This window comes from Amborella trichopoda, chromosome 9, assembly GCF_054954075.1.
Source record: "Amborella trichopoda isolate Santa Cruz 75 chromosome 9, AtrichopodaSantaCruz75HAP2 v2.0, whole genome shotgun sequence".
Taxonomy (NCBI): domain Eukaryota; kingdom Viridiplantae; phylum Streptophyta; class Magnoliopsida; order Amborellales; family Amborellaceae; genus Amborella; species Amborella trichopoda.
This window is the reverse complement of record NC_142344.1, coordinates 20,360,911-20,375,212: the sequence shown is the minus strand read 5'-3', so window position 1 is coordinate 20,375,212 and position 14,302 is coordinate 20,360,911. Positions and strand designations below refer to the sequence as shown.

The window sequence follows — 14,302 nt, the reverse complement described above, 5'->3', positions numbered from 1 at the left end:
GACCACAAAACTCAAATCCTAGGTGAATCCCTTAGCAACCAGTTTGAAAGAGATGCTTCTCTTTTCTACCACAACCTTTGAGTTTAAAACCCTAAAGAGAGATGAGAAATCTTGAGAGAGGCACCATGAGAGAGATGACAGCTCTCAATGGCCTAAACCCCTTAAGGTTATTTCACAATGTGGGAGAAAGAGATCTCAAAGATGAGAGAGTGGGACGTGCCCCCTTTGGGCTTTCATGAGAGAGAGAAACTTGATTAAGAGATCGAGATATTTTAAGTGGAGCGTGCTCCCTTTGGTATGTTAAGAGAGAGAAAAAAAGATGAGGTGTAGAGATTTTTGGGTAGAGACAAATCTCTTTTTATAGTGCTTGATTAAGATTAGGGTTTTTTAAGGTTTTCCTTGGCTTGTCACTCACATGAGATTGAATATGAACCATTGATCTTAAGAGACTTGTGGGGTGAGAGATCTGAGCTCTCTATTCCATAGATGGGCCATCAACAACTTATAGAAGGTGCTAGACCATTATCCCCCACTTCCTAAATCACTTCCCCAATTAATTCAAATAAGAAATTAATATATCATAATATTATCATTTCTTATTTTATGCATAAGTCTTCTCATATATACCAAAATATCATTCAAAATTTCCTCAAGGCTCAAGCTTACTCAAAACAATACAAACTTATCTCTCAAGCTTAAAACTTAATCTCCAAAAATAGAAGGTTTCTCTAGGGGGGGCGTGCCACCTATTTGTGCATATAATGGGCCCCTCCCAATATGCAATGGCGGGCCCAAAAGATCTATTGGGCCTCCCATGCAATTATATTATTTTTTATAATTAAAAAAAAACACAAAATTATTATTTGAATATTTAAATCATTATAAAATTAATATCTCCATTTTTATAAATCTAAATCTGATAAATAAAATATCCAGATATTTAGACAAATTCAAATAACAATTTTAAAAATTAAATATAATAAAATATAAATAAAATCAATAAATCTTGATAGGAAAATGATCCATATAGTCTAGGAATAACTATTAACTGGGGCATTTCATGTCCAACCGCGATCTACGAACCACACATGCTTTCTCAAACCGACCCAATATCGTCAACGACCCACAGTCCATCAGGGGATCATTAGTGGTTCATCAAAGTCTAACCAATAGGTAAGGGGTCGTAGTCCCAGTATATGGATTTCAAGTACCCCCCGGAGATTAAACGCCAAAGTCATCCTAATCTTGATGCACTTCATGGATTGATGGTGCATATAGAATATCTCTCGCACATGCATATGCTTCACCCTGAAAGATGGTACACTTTTCCGAAAATAGTTGTTGATGTGTTTACCATGTGATAGAACAAATGATGAGGATTTGGCCCTGTCCCTCAAGGCCTCCATTACACACAAGAGTCATATAGTCCTTCGGCTCACTCATTCGAGCATATTCCGACCTTATCAATGGATAACCCATATAACCCTCATCGGTACGATTCTCAGAGCCCAGGTAACATGGGTTTTTCCCAACCAGACTAACCTAGCACGTCAAACACAATCTAGTATCAACAAACATCTTTTGCGTAGTAAGGTCCACTAGGGACCACACTCCCACTGAGTTCATGTTCCACTATATTATTTCATTTTACAAGCACTTTTAAGGCCTTTAATGACCACACGCACCCAATAACCTAACCACATGAAGAATTCTTTTTATATGGAAATATTTCTTGGGAAATATTTTCACACGAACCTAACGTGTAAGACATTATCCTTTTCACAATGTATCATGAGAAGATGCTTCTTCTTCTTTTTTTTCTTTTTTTACTGAAGTTATCAAATTGTATTGCTAAAATTTAGACTAGAATTACATCATTAAGGATAGAAATAGACTCAAGCAAAACACCTCTTTTGGCTACACCATTGGCAATACCATTAGCCTCCTTATACACATGATGGAAAGATATCAACAACATCTCTACCAAATTCATCACTTGTCCCCAAATTAACCGAAACATCCAAGGAACTCTTTGCTCCTTGTTATACCACCTTATCACGTTTAAAGAATCCCCTTCTGCCATGATGAAATTCCCTAGATTCATAGATTTAGTGAACAATAATCCTCTGAGCAAAGCTGTGAGTTCCGTAAGATTGACATTTGCATAACCAATAGGTCTTGCATAAGTGATAATAATTGACCCACTCCAATCTCGTACTACTCCTCCAATACCTGCTTTGCTTGGATTACCAAAGGAATTACCATCAAACTTTAACTTTAAGCACCCTTGAATAGAAGGTAACAACCGACCTACAGGCCTTGTCCTTACCATATTTGAGAAAGAAAGGTTCACTAAGTTTAACCTTACATCAATCTCAGTGATACCCCTACCTTCTTTAGTGACAGAAAGCCAAGTCCAAGTAGTATGTATTATACACTGAAGGATACACTCGAAGGAAAGTACAATCCCTTTAAAGGTGCGTCGATTATGCTCTTTATATATCTCCCAACACACCGCCCCTCTAAATATTTGCCACAAGATATACCTTAACTTCGGTAAGGCTACAAAGACTATTTGTGATCTAATACACAGCATATCCAGAGGTAAAAGCCACCCTGAATCCTAACATATTTAGAAAGAACTCCCAAATTTTTTAAGCAAAGCAACAATGTACCAAACGATGTGAAACAGATTCACCATATTCTTTGCACATCAAGCAAACATTAGGCAATACCTTACCTCGCTTGATAAGATTGTCTATGGTCAAAATCTTATTTTGCCTAGCTAACCAAATAAACCACTAAACTTTATGGGGTATCGGCCACTTCCCTACTTGTGCAATCTGAAGAAAAGACTATATGTGGCGATCATGGAATATTGGGGAATACATCACTTTCACCGAGAACAATCCATCTTGTTTATGCTCCCATACCATCTCGTCCGCAATACTACAAGAAATAATTGCTTCTTGTAGCTGCGATAACAGTAATGTAAATTGTACCAGCATGTTCTCTTAAATTTTGTTGTATGGAAACCGAATATTCCATACCACTTGCTCCCCTACTAATTCATAAGTGTCAGTTATCAAGGCATTAGGATTAGAAACTTTAGCAAATAAATCAGGGAAGAGTATCTTCAATGGGCAGTTACTTATCCACTTTTGATGCCACAAGGTAACTTGAGATCCGCTCCCCACACACCATCGGATATCTCTATGAAGATAAGCTTTACATAAAAAGATATCTCTCCAATAAATCGACCTAGATGCACTCCAATCCAAATTCCAAAGCCATCTACACTATATTTTGCTATAAGTACCTTATACCAAAGCTAATCTTTGAAGAATAGACCGCGCTACCACCATTTCGTTAATAAAGCCTCATTCATCAAAGAAATTCTTCTAATGCCTAGGCCCTCTTCATATTTAGGGGTGCATACCTTATCCCATCTCAACAAGTGGTATTTTTTATCCTCCCCAAAAGAACCTCATAAAAAATTACATATCATCATTTAGATTTCATAATCACACCTGATAACATGTTCAAAAGGGACATTTGATAAATAGATAAGTTTGCGATGCAGGATCTCAACAAGGTCACTCTTTCCCCAAGAGACAAATACTTCGGCTTCCATAAATCCAGTTTCATTTGAGTACGCTAAATCACTTTATCCCAAACTGAGTTAGGAAGTTTTGCATCAGAAATTGGTAGCCTTGGATAAGTAATGGGAAAGGTATGACTTTACATCCAATAGTCAAAGTCAGCTCCTCAACCATATCCTCACTAAGATTAACTTTTAACCCCACAACTAATTCACAACACTTTAAAAATCTGCCAATATTCTCAATATACTCCTTCTTTGCCTCAGTAAATATCAATATGTCATATGCATACTGGAGATGAGAAATAATAAGTCTATCCTAACCAATAACAAAGTCCGGAAAGTTTCCTCTATTCACTACATTACTAATCATAAGACTAAAACAACTAAAACACTCTGCATAGATTGTGAAAAGAAAGGGTGATAAAGGGTCTCGTTGACGGAGACCTCTAGAGGCTTTCAAAAATCCTTTTGGGTAACCATTAATAAGCACCGAGAAGTACACAGAGGATAAACAACCGTAAATCCAATTACGCCATTTCGAAGATCATCATTGACGATACGAAGACCGCAAAGGCTGGCCTGTGTTTAATTTTTGAAGCAAACCACATTTTGGTGGCTCACTTGCAATATGAATGTTAAATTTGGCAAAGGACAAATCTTCATAGTAATATTAGCCCAAGTTTACTGCCACGAATAGGGTTACACACTATGTACTTCGTACGGGCACGATACTTAACACTAATAGCAAGCGTCCACCACTTTCATCCTCAAGCTTAGGAGGAGGAGCTTGGCAACCGTTTTCACATGAAAATAAGAGTGGTATTAAAAGCAAACAACTGCTCAAGTGCATTGGATTAGAGTTCGAACTTCTGATTCACATAACAACATAAATCTAACACTACAAAGTATGTCATACTCTTCCTTACGTGAAATAAATTCGATTTAAGTTAGAATGGTCATATCATGGTAACGACATGGTCATAAGGACGACAAGTTACTACAATACCATCATAGGGTTGGCAATGGGTGGGCCAGCGCTGGCTTAATCCTCATAGGGTTGGCCCAAGCCCAGCCCAAACCTAACAAGACCATAGAGGCCTTGGCCAAGACCTTAATAGGGCCGGGCTAAATAAATTGAAAATAGAAAGAAAGAGAAAAAAACAAAGAGAAAAAGGATAGGGCCCTCGGGCCGGCTTTGCCCTAGCCCTTGGCTGGCCCAACCCTATGCTCGAATCATTATTTCCCAGCCATCGTCAGGCCCTCAGGCTACATTTCGTGCATTAGGCCAGTTTGTATAAGGTGTCAACCTTATACTATTGAAGTAAGGTGCACCTCAAAACTATGCAAAACCTGCAGTTTTGGTGCCTCAAATCCTTGAGATGATATGAAAATCTCTTGTTTCCCCCAATTATGAAATTTGAAGTTCTAGAAATGGTGATGATCAAGCAAATCTATAAACATTTGAAAATCTTGAAAATGGACGATCCAGATAACATGTTAGAAGATGAGTTATTTTTAGGACTAGAAATCCTTTTTTTTTTTTTTCATCTCTATGAATCTCGAGATCGAGACGACCGATTTGAGGGTTTCCCTGCTTAGGAACAACATTCTTAGTGGGTTTTCTAAAAGCATCTTACTTGTACATCATAAAGTTGACACTTTATATAAACTTTTGAAAAAATTATGTATATATCCGTTATATTTATCGTTGTTATGAAAATACCTAAAAGTTTATGTTATTACACATATATCGGTTTTTCACCATCACAACAATTTTTTTTAAAAAAGATCGAACTACCTATTTTCAGTATTTCAAAAAAAGAAATGAGTATGATTTTGGTTTTTGAAATATCGAGTAGCGACCCCTTCAGTTTAAATCTATTTCCCTTACTTCTCTCTCGCTACGCTAAAAACCTCCTTGTGTAAGCTGAAAACATGGCTATGGAGTAGAGAGATGGAGCGGATCATATTTTTTCTCGGCTTTTAGGATCATACTATGAGAGAGAAAAACTGTAGGGAGGAGAGAGATAAGACCCTAAAGGATCATGGTATTTTTAAAATTTTTCTCTCTATAAAATCGGTTTTTCAAAAACTGAAATTTTAAAAATTTCGGTTTTTGAAAAACCAAAATATTTAATAATTCCGGTTTTGAAAAACAAAAAATGAGTAGTTTCGTATATTTTTTAAAAATATTATGAAATTAAAAAACCGAATATATATGTAATAACCGAAACTAAAAATATTTTTATGATAACGACAAATATAATGAATATATACGTAATTTTTCCGAAACTTTTTCCAAATTTCTAAGGCCGCTCATTGCCACCATATATCATGAGATGGAGATGGAGATGGAGATGGAAATGGAAATGGAGTAGACGCCGTTAAACGTACCACCGATCAGTTGGACGTCGTCTCTCTCTCTCCATCGCCGTCCAGCCAATTCATCGGATGGTAAAAGCTCTTGTTATAAGCATATAGAAAAATACCCGAGGGCGCCTTCATTCCTGGGGCAATAATGTCATTTTCCTCAGTCGCGGGGGCCTCCCCTTAAAAACACTCGCCACTTCGAAACCCTAGACAACGCCAAAAGCCCTTACTTCATCCCAAGGCAGGAGGGAAGGAAATTAGGGTTTTCTCTGCTCTCTCACTGTGGGGCTTACGATTTCTAGGGTTTAGGTGCAGAGGCCTCCTGCGAAAATGAAGACGATCTTGGCTTCTCAGACCATGGATGTACCAGAGGGCGTTAAGGTCCAGATCAAGGCCAAAATGATCAAGGTAGAAGGACCTAGAGGTGTTCTAACTAGGAACTTTAAGCACCTGAACCTTGACTTTCAGCTCACTGAGGGTGGGAAGAAGCTCAAGGTTGATGCCTGGTTCGGATCCCGCAAAACGATGGCGGCCATTAGAACGGCCATTAGTCATGTTCAGAACTTGATAACTGGTGTTACAAAGGGATATCGCTACAAGATGAGGTTTGTCTATGCTCACTTTCCCATCAATGCAAGCATCACCCAGGGGAACAAGAGCATTGAGATCCGAAACTTTCTTGGCGAGAAAAAGGTCTGGTTTTTCCTCATTTTCTTTTTCGGTTTGTATGTGTTTTTGTTACATTCTTAAGTTTTTTTTACATCCTGATTGTTGTGATTTGCAGTTGTCAGTTTCCTTTTTGATTCATTATTTGTTTTGTGATAGATATTTCTTTAATTTTTTGTCATGATTTCTTCCCTCATCATTTTATATCGATTTTCTATAGTTATTTATTTTGCAAAATGAACTGAGTTTTTACCTGAGGTTGTTTGTGATCTATGTTGATTGTCTTTTAGTGTATGAAGGTTTGCTCGTATGTAGTACTTAATTTTTGCAAGAATTAAGTAATTGTTGTGCCTTTTGGCATCTCCTAGGCTTGAAGGGGAATTATGTTTTATGTCTTATTTTCCTGTTTTATAGGGGTGGTAGTAGTAGTTGTTGCTGTTTTCATCATCACTACTGATCATTTTCTGTCAAATTATTTTTATTGTGTTTGACACTGCCTTTCTATTTGAAATGCTTGGCTTTCCTTAGATTTGCTGCTTCTTTTGATCCTTGCTGTGTGCCCATCTTTTTTTACACAAATTTATCTGCCACTAGTTGAGTGCTTAAAATGTTTTTTTATTCTTTATTTTTTAAATTTGTAAAATTTGACATGGAAAAAGATGGAAGAATTCAGGATACACTTGAATTAGTTGAATCATTCCTGGAACTATAAAAAAGGTAAGAGTTGGGGAGGTAGTCATAAGAAGTGCAATTTTTTTTTTGAAGAAATCAATAGATCACACTATTAAGAGATTGATTACTAAGAAACTTCGAAAACAAGTGAGGAAGATACTGTTCTAGATTTTGGGTTGGTTTTATGTCATGTATGTAATTTGACTGTTGAGATGATCAGGAGTTCGGTACGTGGTGGTAGGAGTATATGATTGTTAATCTTCCAGGCGGTTAAGTATGCTTTATTTGTATTCATGTTGAAGTACCACTTTCATTTTGAAATTAGCTTTACCCTAGCTATCATCGGAATGAGACCCTTGTCTTTCATAGTTACCAAATCATATAGACATTGAATCATCTCTAAGAGAACCATTCTTGAATTTTTGATATCTGAGGTCCTTCCCAAACCATTGCAACTGATTAAACGTCCATACTAGTTCTTCAAGGTCATTTTGTATACTCTGCCTTGTGAATGACTGGAATCAACAGTGGACTGAGAAAGTTAGCTCTCGAAGGAGAATTCACCTACTACCTATCCTACCATAAACTGTTTCCTTTTTTGATCAGCCACAAAAAAGTTGAGCCCTTGTTTGAGTTCATTCCTGACACTTTTTTATGCTTTCCCAAATTCTGGATGATATGCTTGACTTTTCTGGCTCCTTAATTGTGTTATTGGAGTGGTCCACACGGTGTTTTTGATCAATTTTGTCCTGTCACCAGTTATTTCTCTCAATGATGAAAAAGAAGAGCTTCTTTGAACTAGTTGTCGAACGCAAATTGGCGATTTTTCTTGTGATGCCATGTTGGCCTCCTTGAGTTTTTAATGCCCAGGCTGCTGGTGCTTTTTGGTTTTATATTATTGCATTTTTTATTATTTCTTTATTTTGGTTGGATGTTATTATTGAATAAGCTTTCGAACATATTACATTGCTCTGTTGGGACATGAAGTTGTTGCATTGTGCGGTTTACAATGATCCTGATTGTGTTGTATATGGTGCAAACTGGTCACCCACAGTTTATCGCCATCCATGAATGCTGGCGATGATCTGCTGTTCTGCTGAAGGATACTGAAAGACCTCAAAGCAGAACAACTAGGGTTACCTCCACTGTTTACTGATTTTGTATGTGAATATGTTCTCATTTTACTATTTATTGCATTAATTGTCGATCTAGTATGGATGGTTCTATGGTTTCTCTGAAAGCATTTTTATCCATTATTGTAATCAGGTTTTTTTCTTGATTCCAAAGCTATTGAATTTTAACTTTCTCGTGCTTTATTTCAATTTCAGTTGTGGTAATTATATCATTTGTTCTCCAATAAAATACAGGCATATTTATTAAACACACAGGACATTAAATGTCAAATTACTACTGACAAACTGCCCTTGGGTCTGTGCGTTTTTTCTTTCTAGACTTCTTTATGTTTGAGATTTTCCCAAATTGAAATTTCATTTTTTTCCTTACCTTTTTTTCCTTTTTTAATTTTTCCTTAGGTTCCTAATAGAAATAAAGGAAAATCAGGCAGGGTTATGGGCTGATTCTATTGCCAATGTTCTTGTTTCTATTGAGTTTTTGGTCTCGAACATGCTGAATCTGATAAAATCTTACATTAGTTAAGTCCTTGCCATTCTTGAATGTTTTTATCAGCTAATAAATTAGTAAGAAATATATTAGCTGTCAAGTTGCTCTTAGTCAATCATTTATTTAGATGCTATGTAAAGTCTGTATCTATTATTTTGTCTGTTCTCTCACTCCCTCTCTCTCTTTATCTCCCTTTTTGAAGTGTTGAGGAAGGCTTTGGCCTTGCACCTGATTGAGGAGTCTTCATTTATCCTCCTAGCAAATGTGTGAGGAATTTTTTATTTTTTTCGGTGATTAGTTTGGAACGTGGTGGGAATGGAACTCGAGAGGTCATATTATGTCACCTGCAACACCCTGACTTACCTCTGCCTTGAGCCCATTCTCAAGTAAAAATGTGGAGTTTATCTGTGTTTTTAACTTTTTATGTTCTAGCATTGAAGCATATCTTCTACAGCAACTTTTGCTGAGATTTACTTAGGTGGCACCCTGTATCTTTTCTGCTGGGCATCATCAATATCTTTTTCCATTAGGATTCTGTTTCAAATGAGTTACTTGGAGTCGGTGTTCTTTTTCTCATTGATCGATTAGGGATTTGGGTTCAAAGGAGTTACTTGAAGTCGGTGTACTTGGTCTTGTTGCTTTCTTGGGGATTTTATGAGTCAGGTTGTGGAATGCTCTATCACCATTTTTTATACACAACGAGTCTATTGACCACTTCTCTTCTGAAATTAAATTCCTTGTTACTTTGTCTTTGTTTAAGCAATGTTCCATGCTTGTTGCTATTAACTTGGGTAACTGGTAGGATTCTGTCCCCTGCTAACAGACTTAGTTAATTATACTTATTCTAAGATCATCCTATGGTCTGGACTACATTCTATCTCTTGAATTATTGGAAAGAATGGACATTAATACATCATGGATACCATTTATGCTCTTAAAATGATCCAGTTAGTTATCAATTTTCAAAAAATGATCTAGTTCGTTGAAAGCTGTCTGTAACTGTGTTCCAGTTTGTCGGGAGTTTTTGGTACAGAATGGTTGCTGTTTTTTTATTACCAAAGTGCGTGCTTGGTACTTTGGGTGTCCAATGAAAGTTGGTGGTATGCATTTCATTTATGCTCTAGTGATTGCGTTTTTCTTGTACACTTCAGGTAAGGAAAGTTGACATGTTGGAAGGGGTGACTGTTGTTCGCTCTGAGAAGGTCAAGGATGAATTGGTATTAGATGGCAATGATATTGAGCTTGTTTCACGATCCTGTGCTTTGATAAATCAGGTATATTCTTTTGTCTTTAGCATGTCTTCTCCAAATTTACCGGGTAGATTCTTGCCAGTGATGAGAAGTTTGACCTTTTCTTCCTTGTGTATATGTAACATACACACACACATACGTCTTTTATCATTGACATTGGCACAGACATAATTAACTGCTGAGCCTGCGTAATCCTGGTTTGATGGTTTTATTCCTGCATACTGGATATTTTCGGCTACAATTCTCGCGATTTTAGTTGTTTTTCAATTTGTACTACAAAATGTTCTTAATCCTTACCATAGATGACATTCATCCATTTGAAGTTTGCAACACCTGCTTTGTTCAAGGTTTGATTCATGCCACACCTGAAAAAAGAGTGTGTAAATGCATCTCTAGCTTACGCACCATGGTTGAACCTCTCACCTTTATTGATGTCTATCCATCTCAGTGAATTGACAAGAAAAAACATACCTATATATAAAAATTAATATCTTTCTCATGTTCTACTTATGGTAATAAGTTCCAATAGGTATATAAAACCTTGTGAATTCAGAATCACCTATAGTAACATTTGGTGCATGGTAATACAGTTTAGAATTGGGTTTGAGAGCATTTTTTTATAGCATGATGTTCCCAGTTAGTCCAACGGTTGTGAGTCAAGTTAGTAGGAGAGAGCACCTCATGTACTTATGGTAATAAGTTCCAATAGGTATATATAACCTTGTGAATGCAGAATCACCTATAGTAAAATTTGGTGCATGGTAATACGGTTTAGAAATGGGTTTGAGAGAATTTTTTTATAGCATGATGTTCCCTGTTTTTCCAAGGGTTGTGAGTCAAAATAGTAAGAGAGAGCACCTCATTTACTCAGTAACTTGGTTATCAAATGCAGGGTGTGGGTCAAGGCGCTAAGCGCTTCAAATGGGCAAATAAAGAAATGATAAAATTTATCAACGTAAAAAAGAATATAGCTCTGTACTATAAAAATCTATAAGCAAGCATAATAATATACTAGTACTACTAAAAGAAATTCGGAAGTAGCAACCACAACATATAGCCAAACTAAATCCAGTGGCAGCATACTATCCATTTACTCCCTCGGGAAAAATTCAAGAGTAATTTTAGGACCCAAATTTTGGTGAAGCCTTGTCAACCTATAGACTGACCTCAATAAAAGAAAAAATTCCTAATTGAACTCTCTATGTGCTAGAAAAACATATTATATCAAGATTGAATAGAGACCTTCCAATTTTTGAAAGGTGAGATTTTCGTGTCAAAAAACTCAAAAATCATTTTTTTTTCTCCTGAAAATAATTATCTAGTGATTCTTGGGTGGTTCTGGAAATTTCAGAACAAAAAAATCCTCCCAAGTAGGTCTTTTGGTGAGGGAGTAGATGCATAATATGTACTTGTGGGGACATAGTGTACGTACTCTAAAGCCAAATACTAAGGACTCAGGAAGTACATCCAATCTCTTCAAATTAAACCTAAAACTGAAAGAAGTCTCAATATAGGTTCAATCTCCTTCAAAGTTCACATCCTTGACAACTTGTTTGTGACATGAACTTCAGATACTGCCACTCGGTGCAAATTTATTTTGAGGTCAGAAATTACACCAAAATGGGAAGTTATGCCAGATGTTCAAAATAACAGTTAGTGGAATACAAATCATTGTTATCAAATGCGGTCTCGTAGGAGCAGTGGGCCCATGGCTGCACGGCTTCGGCCCATCAGGGTGGTCGTACACGAGGTGTGTGCCTCGGTGATACATTAGCCGCATAGGCAAACCCATGCTGTGCATTTTTCTCCCCAGATCATGGGTTGAGATATACCTCATGTGCAAGGCCATATTGCCCCTGCCCCCCCAACTGATAAAACCCTTTCATGCCACTTATTTTCCTTCCAAGGGGATTAGATCCAATATTATCAATGGAAATGATTTATGTCACTGTGTCATTGTAATATAATGAAACTACACATTCAGAAAACTGTCTATAGCACTTGTTTGATCCCAAGTTTTGCATACACACCTCTTCATCCCAATCATCAATCACAAAAAATAATAAAATTCAATTTGCACCCAAGATTTGGTCAAAATGAGTCCCCTTGAACAATGAATCTAGACCATCCATTTGGTGACTTACGCGATTTAGGTCTTTACGGATTCAAAATCAATTTTTTTCTTTTTTAACATTGTTAATCTAATGATAACCAAGCTATTTAAAAAATTTGGAAAGGAAAAAAAGTCTTTTTGAGGCCTAGATCTAAGCATATTACTAAAATAGGCTGTCTATATTAATTGGGCTAAAAAATTCACTTTTAAGTTGTGTTTTCAAATATTGATATTTTGTGATTTTTCATTACAATGAAGATTGTAAATTTAAAAATTGGGGTCAAACAAATGGTTGTAATATAGTTTTTGAATATTGTTTTATTGTATTTCTCTAGAACCGTCGCATAAAATCCCTCCCCATCAACAAAATGTGACATTTATTTTATTTTGATTTGTAAGCAAAACCACGAGTCCTCTAGCAACTCTCAGTTAATTTCGAGCTTTTAAGCCCTCTCTCTCTCTCTCTATCTCTCTGCTGCGTATGTTGCGCATGTCCAGCAATGTAGCATTTTTGACATTGTGATCTTTAATTTTTTGTTTCAACAGAAATGCCATGTCAAGAATAAGGATATAAGGAAGTTCTTGGATGGGATATATGTTAGTGAGAAGGCTACGATGGCAGAGGAGGAGTGAAGAGTGCTATTACTTTTACTATTTTTTTGCTTCAGTTTTGTAGACGGTCGAGAAGGCCATTATTTTCCTTGCTTAATTATGGGGAACCTTGTTTTGATAGAGCATTACAATTGTAGTAGTTTGGCCATGTTACCTGCTGGTTTCGACAACATTGGGTTTGGATATGTCTCTTTTGTTTATGTTTTGAACGATGGAAATATAGTTTCTTGGCTATGGGGATAGACTTTTTATTTTAGGTTTTTTTCCCCCTTTCATGTCGTCATTGTTATGCTTTTGGTATTGCCAATAAATTATGGGATTGTATACAATGATATCCTTTCATTTACCTGTGGTACAAGGATGTCACAATTATTTATAACTATATGATCTGAAATCAGATGGTTGGGGTGTGTCGAAAAACTTTTTTTTGAACTTTAAGCTTGTTGAATAAATAAATACAACCATCCAATAATTAATTGTTACCACCCTGTATCTCAGATAAATTGTCTCATTGTATACTTTTTCATAAATTATATAGTGTATCGAATAATCATTCCCAGGTAGAGCGGATTGCAACCGGATTAGATCTAGATGTGTAGGAAATAACTTCCATCTCATTATTATTCGACAATCTTAACTAGAGGTATCCAAGGAGTACCAAGCTATCAAAACTTTTTTTATTTATTTTTATTTTTTTTGATTTTATCAATGGGTGATTAATGGAGTTACGAATGTAGTTGGTATTGCAAATTCCTCTATGGGAGTCGAATATATTTTTGGGCGGATGAATTTTCTCTTACCTGTTTCTGTCTAATCTTGTGTGTTAATGGCTCCATTATACTATATTTTTATGAATAATGAGGATCCTTTTCCATCTATGTGTGTGGGATCCTAAATGATCACTATTAAAGTTAGCATGGATTTTAAGAAAAATCATCACATGGATGTGAGACTTAATTTTTTTAGAGATTTGTATCAACTTTAGTGGTGATCTTTAAGAATCTTATATACATGGGTGGGAGGGATCCTATAGAATCATTTCTCTATTTTTATTTATATTTTATGGTCTTATGTCAGGGTATTTTATGGTGGATGAGGTTCCTTTGAGTCAAACAATCCACATATATGCATGCGTCTCCTATGTAAAATATATCTTAAAGATGGTTTGTTTGATCTAATTTTTTTTAGGGATTCATCATCTAGGCCAAGGTGATCATGTTTATATTTCAAAAATAAGATTTTTAAAATTTGAAATGTGTCCTTTTATGGGAGTTTTTTTGCACCGTTTATATATAATTTTTGTTTGGGACACTTACCAGTTAACACCATGGCCATCTTTAAGATGGGCATTTGTGGAAGATGGACATTTGTGGGTCAGCGGGCTCTTGCCCTAGC

At 36.2% G+C, this 14,302-nt stretch overlaps 1 protein-coding gene across 1 annotated transcript; it reads left to right on the top strand.

The window, feature by feature from the left end:
- The first annotated feature begins 6,186 nt into the window (after window positions 1–6,186).
- On the top strand, window positions 6,187–13,236 carry LOC18436398 (large ribosomal subunit protein uL6). The gene is made up of 3 exons (XM_006846418.4): window positions 6,187–6,667; window positions 10,084–10,206; window positions 12,842–13,236. The coding sequence occupies exons 1-3, from the start codon at window positions 6,305–6,307 to the stop codon at window positions 12,926–12,928; spliced, it is 573 nt and encodes a 190-aa protein (XP_006846481.1). The 5' UTR covers window positions 6,187–6,304; the 3' UTR covers window positions 12,929–13,236.
- Window positions 13,237–14,302: the final 1,066 nt, after the last annotated feature.

Coding starts and splice junctions, on each gene's coding strand:
- LOC18436398 (XM_006846418.4), top strand. CDS start 6,305: ATGAAGACGATCTTGGCTTCTCAGACCATGGATGTACCAGAGGGCGTT. Junction 6,668..10,083: donor ACTTTCTTGGCGAGAAAAAG/GTCTGGTTTTTC, acceptor TGTACACTTCAG/GTAAGGAAAGTTGACATGTT. Junction 10,207..12,841: donor CCTGTGCTTTGATAAATCAG/GTATATTCTTTT, acceptor TTGTTTCAACAG/AAATGCCATGTCAAGAATAA.